The sequence below is a fragment of the Limulus polyphemus genome, unplaced genomic scaffold (genome assembly GCF_000517525.1).
Source record: "Limulus polyphemus unplaced genomic scaffold, Limulus_polyphemus-2.1.2 Scaffold897, whole genome shotgun sequence".
NCBI lineage: Eukaryota > Metazoa > Arthropoda > Merostomata > Xiphosura > Limulidae > Limulus > Limulus polyphemus.
In genome coordinates, this window is record NW_013666507.1 from 270,660 (window position 1) to 281,455 (window position 10,796).

Consider the following 10,796-nt stretch of genomic DNA (forward strand, 5'->3'; position numbering starts at 1 on the left):
TAATATTTTTTTTAGGTCAAAACGTAGGAAGGGGTGGTCCAACAAGTTTAATAACAAAAGTAGTTGTAAATGGTTTTTTCGTCTAACAAAACTCTGGTTGGAGTGACAGTCAAATTCATCTGGAAGAAATGGGAATAATACTCTGAGCATGTTTCAAATGCTGCAGTTTTTATGGAACTGTCTTTTTGATTAAATGCTGACAAAATCCACGAATCATATCTCTTTGATTAAGCTGAAGTTTTATTGATAATTTTCTGACCTCAATCTTGTTGAATGTTAAATGAGCATTAACCTTTTCAGGCTAATGTTTTTTATCAAGCATATATCACACTATTCACTATCAAGCAACCTATTTTTGATCAATTTTTTCAAGGTTCTGTAAAAAGCTTCCTGATTAATCGGAGGATCCTTTGTTATGAAGTGAAACTCCTTGGAAGTGAAGATTTTTGGCGGCATTTTTTAATATGGGCCTGGAATCATTCCTCTTTCTTCAAAAGTTTGTACAAGAGCTTTTATCTTTTGATCTACATTGTACAAGTCTATATCATGCTCTTGTAAGTCCAAACTCAATTTGAATAATTCTTGGAGAGTATCACACATCAATCCTACATCCATTAGAAATTATGTGCTTATAATTTTTCACTGTAAGCCCTCATATGCACATTGTTCTTTTTTGTCTCTTGTTGAATCATGCCTCACTTCTTTGAAATGTTGCACAAACACTTCATAGTTTTCCCAAACAGCTGAAACTACTCGGAAAATATATGCCACTCATTGAATGCTTAAAATTTGGCCAATTTTTAAAAATTGAATTTCCATCAAGTTCCTGCACACTTTCAGTTCTCTGCTATTTTTAGGTGACATACGATACAAGACATAAAGTGTATCAATAAATGCTTTAAATCTGTTGATCCCTAATACTGATTTTACAGTGTCATTGACCGACAGTTCTAATCTGTGATTAGCACACTGCCACACAATTACAGAAATTTGTATTTTATCAGTTTCTTAACTCCACTTTTACTCCCCAACATCACGGCTGCACCATTACATGCCACACAAAGTAAATAACTTTTCAGGTAGTCTTCATTCATTCCATAAGACTGAAGACAATCAAGTAAAGAATCAAAAATTATTTTTATAGTAACATTTTCAAGTTCAATCAATTCCAAAAATATATTTACCAGCTTGTTCATTCCATTATCCGAGATACATATTCGAATGTACACTATTAAGGAAGATGTTTTTATTCAAAGAAGTTGACTATCAGTGAAATTCTACTTTTAGATTTAGTAACTATACTAATTAGTTTTTTTCATTCCATCACTAATGTGATTCACAATGTTAATACGTGTATTCATTGAGTAAAGGATACAGCCTATGTCAATTCCAATTAGTTCTTGTAAATCTATTTCTTTTGCTACCTTATATGCTGTGCAAAATATTTTTGTGCTAATCACTTTTTTTGAGATAATGCTTTCAAACACACATTTTCAATGATCTCTTTCTCAGCTTCAGCCAACATTTTGACTGCAGCTTTATGTACTTCCTGCAAAAATAATTTTTTTTATCGGCAATCCAACAGCTAGGCCAGTCATTGTCAGATAGCTCATGGACACCAGATGGACCAGGAACAGAAACTGTCACTGATGCCATTAATTCCTGTTCTTGGGTCACGTCCTCTAGCTTTCTTATCGACAGAAGTGGAAAAGAAACCTGTGATTTGTTTCATTTTTATGTTGGGGTGTTTTCTCAAGATGCAATAAAAATGATATACACTCCCAGGTACAATAAAATCAAAGCACAGTAAAAGAGAAACATACATCCTGCTTAAATTGGCATCACCACCTCGACTGAGCATGTCCGACCAAAACGACTTGTACCTGAGACTCGTACGCATGCACATATTTTTATCTTTGCTGAGAAGGTGCTGTGCAATTAATGATGTCAGTCGTCTTCGTCCACTTTGTGACTTATTTTATTTGAATAAATGTTCAGTTCAGACCCATGTATCGGTCAACTCGGCTTGTGGTCACCTGTTTCCCAGTCCAAAGCGGTCTCTTTGGACTCAGTATTGTGTCCACCCAGGCTGGCTCTCACCTGCTGCTGCCCAATTGAAACCTGTCAATCAAAGTGAGACCACTACCATACCTCGACTGATAGTGGCCACGTCTTGTAGGTGTTCAAACCAGGTGACCATTGATGTTCTCTGTTAATTGCACGCTAATCCTACCTGATGCTTCACACCTCATGCTGCACTGATGATCACACATACACGATCAAACAAACAATATGTTTTCACACTCCTTTAAACTGTCATTTGTAAAACTTCTAATTCAGTGTCTCTTTGGTCTTCTTGTGAACAAATGATTTGTTCAAGAAGGAAAATTCACACATTCATTTACATTACTCTTTCAAGTTTTTTCACCTTTCCCTCCATTTTGCAATATGAAAAATGGTGCCAGTATGCCTTTCCGGTGCGTACCATCTCAAAAAAAGCCCTGATTGTAATAATGATAAATTGACCATTCAGTTGCAATTATTTATTATTTTTGTGGCTTCTGTATTATATCCCTTGTGTGCTTCCTTAATTATTTCTAAAATTGTATCTTGGAAAAAGTGAAAGAACAAAAGAATTTGTTGTTAATATATGATTACTGTTCTAAAGGCTGGTGGGTAAACTATAGGTTCTTTTAACTATGCTAAGGCTATAATGTAAAATTGTGATGGGTTTTAGCTTTAAAAATGATTAAACTGATTAACTACTGTTATATTTTTTCCATGTATTGTGGGTTACAATGGAATATTTTAAAAGGAGTGTTTTTAACATTTTCAAGTTTATCAGTATAAACCTATCATAAATTGTGCATTTTAATTATTAGCGTTATACCTCCATAAATTTGTTCAAAATTCACACATGCACTGTAATGTCATTGTATCAAGTTTGTAATCAAACTATATATGTGTATATTAGCTTTTAGGTATGTTAACATTACCTAGATCTAATCATGTTGAGCTAATTGTTGTAGTTACTAAATGTATGCTATATGAAATTGTACTCAAATCACTAACATACTTCTCCTCCTTGTTGAAACTTAGAATATATAAAGTTCATTCCAATTGTCTTATGTATATTTCATTAAAATGATGGAAACGTTGCAAGACTATTAGTAGTTTGAACTCTATTTAGTGTACAGATTGAAATTTTAGAGAGAGCACTTTGATTTTGATTAACGTTGAAATTTCTTGCATCACTTTTTTTATAACAAACTGATGAGAAGATAAATATATGTGTAATGTAATGTTACAATACTGGCTGTAGAAAAAAAAAGATTGTCTCACTTGTTTCATTATATTTGTACATTGCTTTAGTTCATATGAGGAACTTGATGAGCAGCTTGTAACTGCAGTTAAAGATGTGGCAAACATCCTCGGGGGAAATTCTGATGAGACAGAATCAGAACTTGTTCAAAAGCTTCGAGTTCATGTTCAGCAGACACAGAAAGCATGTGAAGCCAATGGATCACAAGATGGGGGCAGTTTAAGGTAAATTGTTTGTGCCTTTTTTTAACCCTTTTGCAATGAACTGATATATTTGTATCACATAGACTGGAGAAAGACATTTATGCAAAAAACATATGGTAACTCTGAGCATTCCTCACAAAACCTTGAAAGATTGTGTTAAAGTTTATAAGTATCTTGTACACAAAGAATTATATTATTTTAATTTTGTCTTTCTAATAAACATTATTTATCTATAGTAGTTATTTGCACTCGATCCGTGAATAGTTTGAGTGCAATATGATTTTCATTTTAAATATAAAAAAAATAGTTTTCTTCATCTTATAGTTTTCATATTTCATTTGCATAACCTCTAGAACCTCTAAATAAATATCAAAAGTTTTTTAAAGGTAAATGTTTATATTTTATTTTTCATTTTCTCTACAATATCACTAACTCTAGCTATTATCATCAAGGTACAATGTGATGAAATAATTAAAAATAGGAAATAGAAAAAAAGTACATACCTTTTAATTTTTTGTAGAATATCTTTAAAGATATTCCTTTGATTATATTCATAATTTCAGGTCATTTTCTTTTCACATATAGTTGATTTTTAATGTTTTATATTCCTTTCTTGTCCTTTACTATTTATTATTCATCTTGACACAAGTCAACAGCATTCTCAAGGCATATTACAGTGTCTCTGGTAGGGATGCACAACTCGTCAGCAAATGTCCATAATATAGTAAGCCTTGAAAACTGATGCAAGGTATAATGTATATTTAAAAAATGTTTAAACCTTTTAATTATGCATTTTAAAACATAAATAATACATAATTAACTAATGAATAAAACCCTATAACCCGAGCACTTTCGAAAGGTGGACCTTTCTTTTTCAAGGGCAAACTGAAGAAGAAAGGTCCACCTTTTGAAAGCGCTCAGGTTATAGGGTTTTTATTCATTTCTATCAAGACTTCTTGAACCTAAGTGTTTTTCTAACATCAAGAACATCATTAATTAAGATATAAAAGTAAGGCCTAAATACAGTTTAACTGTATCTCTAACTATAACATATTTAGGTAAGAAACAACCGTAAGTTGATCAAGCAGCCAACAATACTACAGTCAGTTACATGTACTCTGTGATGACAACTGTGCACCAATTTAAAAATAATCATTGTTAAATTATAGTGCCAAATGAGCTCTTTCTAATGACTGTATACATGCTTATGTAAACTGTACATGCAAACTATAAAGCTCAAACAAATCTGTTGAAGGTGGGCATGGCACCTGTCAGGGGTTGGCAAAATTTATAACTTGCTTGAACTGTATTTATTCAGAGATCTTTGAAATATATGAGTCAATAAGTTATGTAAGCATCTCATAGTCTAGACATACATCTACACAACTGCCATTGTATTATTAAAGATACAGAGTGCCAAAGTAGAGAATATTCATAGCTTGTTGGTCATGTGAAATAAAGGATATAAAACTTTGAATCATAACATACATTACGTACGGTGATAGTGAAGGTGTTTAACTCTTTCAGCATGGGCTTGTTCCCAGGAACTGACCTCATAGCCATTTTTGTGCTTGTTATGGTTTTCATGCTATAACTTTTAAATTATTAAGCGTATCTTCATGAAATTTTGCAGATTACACAAGCCTGTGATGGTTTTATTGTCTTTAAATTTTTATGTTCTACAATAATTCCTGTATGTTGAAACCGAAAATGATATCCATTTTTCTCTATCATATACAGATTTTTCACAAAATGTCATAACACAATACATAAAAGGAAGACCACAATATGTAGTTTTGAGACCAAAAGACAGACTTCACAAAAAAAATCAGGATGAATGGGGATGCATATTCATTTGACATCAATGTTTTTCTCTTTTCTTCAGTTTGTTTGTATTTTTATTAACAAACTTAATAATAAAAAATGTTCATTGTGATAAATGAAATAATAATTGGATTTAAGTAAGAGTTTTTTCTTCCTAACTTGTAAAAAATACTTACGAGATAGAAAAAAATGAATATTATTTTCGAAACCTGCATAGCTGAATTATGGAAAATCTGTTATTTAAACCAAAAAAACTTTTATGAACTTTAAATTCACAGGCATGTGTTATCAGTAAACATTACAAGTCTTTTGTACCCAAATTATCTTATTTTTTTTATTAAGTTTTAGGATTTTTTAACTAATGTTTTTCTCGCACTTTTTTTCTTTTTGAATGTTGACTTTCCAATATGCAAAGTAATTTTGATTTTAAGATTAAAAATACTTTTATGCATCAGAAAATTTTCAAATTTTACATGCAAAATCTTTATAACCTCCAGATAATAATCGAAAATTTTTTAAGAAAAAATTTTATATTCTATCTGTTATTTTTACTATTGTATCTCTGTAAGGGTTTGGTAGATTTGACCGACCTCGTAACCACCATAAAAAATTAAGAAATAGATATAAATTATGCTTTTTTTGTTCTAAGACGACTACAAGTTATAACACGAAAACATAAATGTTTAGTCTAAATTACATAAATCTCATAATATTATACATTTATTATTTTTATTTTATTGACCTTTCAGCCATGCCTTACTAACATTACAGAAGTTGCAATGATGTGGTGAACATACATTCAAGTTACCTTATCCAAGAATATAAATCTGGCCTTTACAAAGTGATCTGTCTTGGCTGTGTTCTAGTGAAGCAGTATTTTGTAAAATACAGTCACATTTCGTTTATAATACATTATACATGAATATACATTATTACTATTTACATATAAGTTCTTAAATTTCAGTTATTTTTCTTAAAACATAGAACAGTAAATGAAGAAGTATAGAAAACAATTATCTCTTCTAGTTACGAACTTTGTACTCATTTGCTGCTAAACCTTATCAAATTTTGCACCTGGAGGATTTAGGACAAAATAATTTTTTTTTAGGTTTTATATATATGCATTTTTAAATAGCAAAAAATCATAAGTTACCATATCAATACCACAGAATTCCACTATAATTTATAAGGCTTGGTAACTAAGCTGCATTTGGGCCTAAAAATAAGATTTTTTTGAACTCATTAATGTCTTACCTTACCACTTTGAAACTAACATAAAAAGAAAGAATTTCCCCTCACAAATCCTTCACTAGGGGAACATTCTGAGCTTTGGATTAGTTATACACACGTCATTGGGCAAAATAGATGTACATAGCAAGTATTTTCAAAAATGGAAGAGGTGGGCGAGGCCACCTTGGTTGATTCAATAAATATATTATCTCAGAAAATAGAAAAGATAGGAGATTCTTATCTTATATTCTAGCTTGTCAATATAGGTAATTTGAGTATCTTTGTAAGAAACTATAGACTTTGTATTTGGACATCACAAACATCTAATTTTAACCAGTGCTTAATAAACATACCACATGAAACACAAAAATCGATATTTAGGATTTTTTAAACATATGCTTTTAAATTAACTGATGTATAATACTAAATTTTGAATTATAATCCCCAATTTCATACCAAACTTATTGACATACATTCATAAAATAACAGTTCAATAAAATTTTGAAGGCGAATCTACAAACACAATGACATGACCTTTGACCCTTGACCATAGCAAAACTCATCTCGGTAGTGTTAAGAGATTACAGTAGGTATCCCAAAAATTTATTTATTTACTGAAGCACAGAAGTGTGAAGATTGGTAAACTAACATAAAACAGGTTAGATTTTCTAGTATTTGAAATAAATGTATATCTATAATGGAGAACAACAGATGACTTCATTAACTTGTGATGTCTTAAGGTACTTAACCGAAATGAGAAGAATATAGTTTGTTTTTTTTTACATTGTATATTTTACATGGTTTGAAAAAAAAATCAATGGCATAATGTTTACTGTGCACTAATGTGAGTGTTACTAAGTCAAATGTAAAGCAGATTTTTTGTTTTTGTGCCACTTCATACTGTTGTCACACTGGGCCTCACAGATCAAATATATTGCTGTATTCTATATGTAAGGTGTGGATGTTTATTTACTGTTTATTGCAAAATGTTTTATTGTTGAGACATTTAATACACATTTAACATATTTATAATAAATGTTGTATGAAATATTTCTTACAAACAACTGTTTTTGAAACATTTTGTCTGAGATATACAATGAATAAAATTCAAAATTTGTAAAAATTGGCCAAATTTTGGTACATATTTAAAGAAATAAAAAATGCATCTCTCAAATATGAAATAATAATATTATTATTTAAATTCAAATTTGGGAATCATCAGTAAAAAAAATTCATTTTTACTTTATTTATTTTTACTGGTAATTTCCAAAATGCTATCTTTGTGATTTATAGCAAAATATTTTTGGGAATGAAGATTGATAGAAGTAAGCCAAAGTTGGATCCGGGACATTCTCTACACTCTTATCCAGATAGTAAAATGGCTGTTGAGATATCTAGCCTAAGAACTTCAGAGAAATCTGTTTCTTATGATAGCCTATCAGTTTCATCTGAATTTCAAAGAAATATGAAACCCAAAAGGTAATTGGATTATAATGATTAAAAAAAAAAATCCTAACATTTTACAGCTTTGTTAATTGTTTAAGTTATTTTCATTTTGTGATATTTCTATTAAATTATTGTGGTGCAATTGAATATTTTATTATTTTATATTCTTATTTTAAAAAGTGTGTAAATTGTTGAATAATTATTACAATATAAAGCTTAAAATTTTAGATTTGTTATGTGTTATTAAGGATATGCGAGACACAAAATTTTATCTGTTGTAGCCAAGTCTCTAATGGAAGGAACTTTTGACAAACTTGTTTTAAATTGAAGTATATAATTAATGTACTTTTTCTTTATATACATTTAATTGTGGTTATGGATTTCCAGTAAGTAACTATCAAAAATTTATTTTTTCATTCGTATTTTAGCATAACTGGCAGGGTTGACCTTTTTGCTTCAGAGCCTCTGAATATCTTTCTAACACCAGACAAGAAAAGTAAGTGCTTGTATGTATTGACTTCAGTGTTTATTGTAATATCTTTAAACTATACTATTAGTTGTTCTTATGGCTATTTGTTAAGATATAGACTTTCTAGTTATTTTATTTGACTCCTCAACATTTTGGAGAGACTTTAAATTCGTTTTTTCTTGTGCTTTCTTTTAGTCTGTTGGATTTTCAGCCTCCCTGTGGGTCAATGGTAAGTTTATGGACTCGCAGTGCTAAGGTCTTGCACTCAATTTCTTTAAATGACCTATGTAAAATGAAAAGGCGGCCACTTTGGGATGAGCTGCTTTTGATTTGTTTTTCTTCTGTTGGTTCTTCGAGTGTGTGATGTTTTGGGCAGTTAGGCCGTAATTGACACGTTTGTGCTTTTGCCTACCACCACCAGGTGGAGGCATATTTCCGACTCTCAAATAATATGTGCTCCTCGAATTTTGGGGTTATAAGGCAAAGTTTGTAGTTCAACTATATAAAGGTTTATGTCCCCTAATGGGGACTTACTATGGATTTACAATTCAACTTCAACATTTTTTTCCTTTCACTTCACCTTGTTAGCAGAATCCCAGGTCCACCAGTTTCATTGAGGACGAGCTGGACCCATTTTTAGCTTGCATGTTGGTTCAGTTTTTGGCTCCTACATTTCTCCCAGTTGTTGTTGGAGTCTTGAATTTCATCGGCTCCTACTAGGGGGTCATGGTTCTGCCCCTTTTCGTGACTATCGATGTGTGGTAATCTTAACCATTGGTCCAGAAGCTCTGCAAGACTTGGGTCAAAATTGGTCATTCATTTCCCCACTATTATCCACCCAACCTGTAGGGTTTCTGTCTTCTGCAGTTCATTGTGATTTGGAACTTAGTTCTAGGGTTATCTGGGTGTGGTTGGTCTGGGAGTAGTGAGTTTTTATTCATGTCAGTTGTTGGGCTTATGAAGACAGGAGATTGATGTCTCATCGATCTTCCTTGTCTATACCAATGCCTAGATTCTCCAAGGTTCACAAGCTAATCATTCCCCAATTTATGTTGATTTTTTTACTGGATTGTAGATGTGCAACTGGCTTGTAGTTGGCTCCTATCTGCATTTTGCCTTAGCAGTGGAGTCCCAACACTATCGGCATTTGTGGTGCACAGGGGTCAGGTACTGCAGTTCCAGGTTTTTTTCCTTTGGATTCACACAAGCTTAACATTGGTTCTGATGTATCATATAAGTTTTCTCGTCCCCATCATTCCATCATACTGTGCACACACCACTCCATGGACGACTGGTTACTGCTGGTAACATCTTGTCAATTGTTAGACCATCACATCCTGATTCTACTTTCCGATACAACCCAGGTAGGCTTCTCTCTCGGGATTGCAGTATTTGTTCTTGCTCCAATTCTATATGTCATAAGTTTGGGTATTTTTTATTTTTCATCTCATCTCTCAGTTGGGCTCAGCTCTCTCCTATTCTGCTCAACACTATAGTATAGGATTCCACACTCTTACTCACCTATCTTTCTCTCCTGGGATTGTGGGCATCACTCAAATCCTTCATGCCTTTGGGATGAGAACACTAGCGATCCTTTTATTGGTCTTTAAATGAACAGGGATCATACACATTTATTTCCTAGTTTCCTTAATTTAGATCATTCTTTGATCTCGAGGGGTTAAGTTAGGATGCTACTACAATTTGGGTTCCTCTACTTCCACTTCATCCAGAGTTTCATTCTCTTCATAAATACTTTGCTTCAGGGATGGGTTATGTACATCAACAGTCAGGAATTCCAAAGTCTATGCACTGACAACAAGGATTCCCTACACAATGTTTTAATCCTTCTTGCTATTCAACAGGCAAGGTCTCATGGTCTGGGCTTCTTAAGGGGTAAATCCTCAGGCTTCACTCTGACTATTCTGCTGTGGTGTCTTATGTTTTTCCATCAAGGAGGCATGTGGTCTAGGGCTCCTTATTTTCGAATTTTGGACCTCCTTTCTCGGAACTCGTCTATCTTTTCCCCCTTCTAGCTTACCATGTTCCACGGGTGATGCCTGTGGTAGCAGGTCCATTGTCTTACTCCTAGCAGATTCTCCTGTAAGAGTAGATGTTGCATTACAAGGTTCAGTTGGATTACCTCTCATTTTGCAACCCAAATTGGTGAGTTGGCCTCACATTGGATCACCCAACTACTGGCAATTTTGTCTCCAGTACCTCATATTTGGGCCTTGGCAATAGATGCTTTACATCTGGACAGGACAGGGTTACCACTCTCAACCTTCTCTCTACTTCATATGTT

General features: G+C 32.6%; 1 protein-coding gene across 2 annotated transcripts in view; it reads left to right on the forward strand.

The window, feature by feature from the left end:
• LOC106461100 (28S ribosomal protein S31, mitochondrial-like) overlaps positions 1-10,796 on the forward strand; it is a 61,535-nt gene that overhangs the window by 42,921 nt on the left and 7,818 nt on the right. For both annotated transcript variants that reach the window (XM_022387984.1, XM_013920893.2), the window contains exons 4-6: positions 3,373-3,546; positions 7,873-8,058; positions 8,454-8,521. In XM_022387984.1, coding sequence (XP_022243692.1) covers positions 3,373-3,546; positions 7,873-8,058; positions 8,454-8,521 — 428 coding nt within the window. The remainder of the gene's footprint in view (positions 1-3,372; positions 3,547-7,872; positions 8,059-8,453; positions 8,522-10,796) is intronic.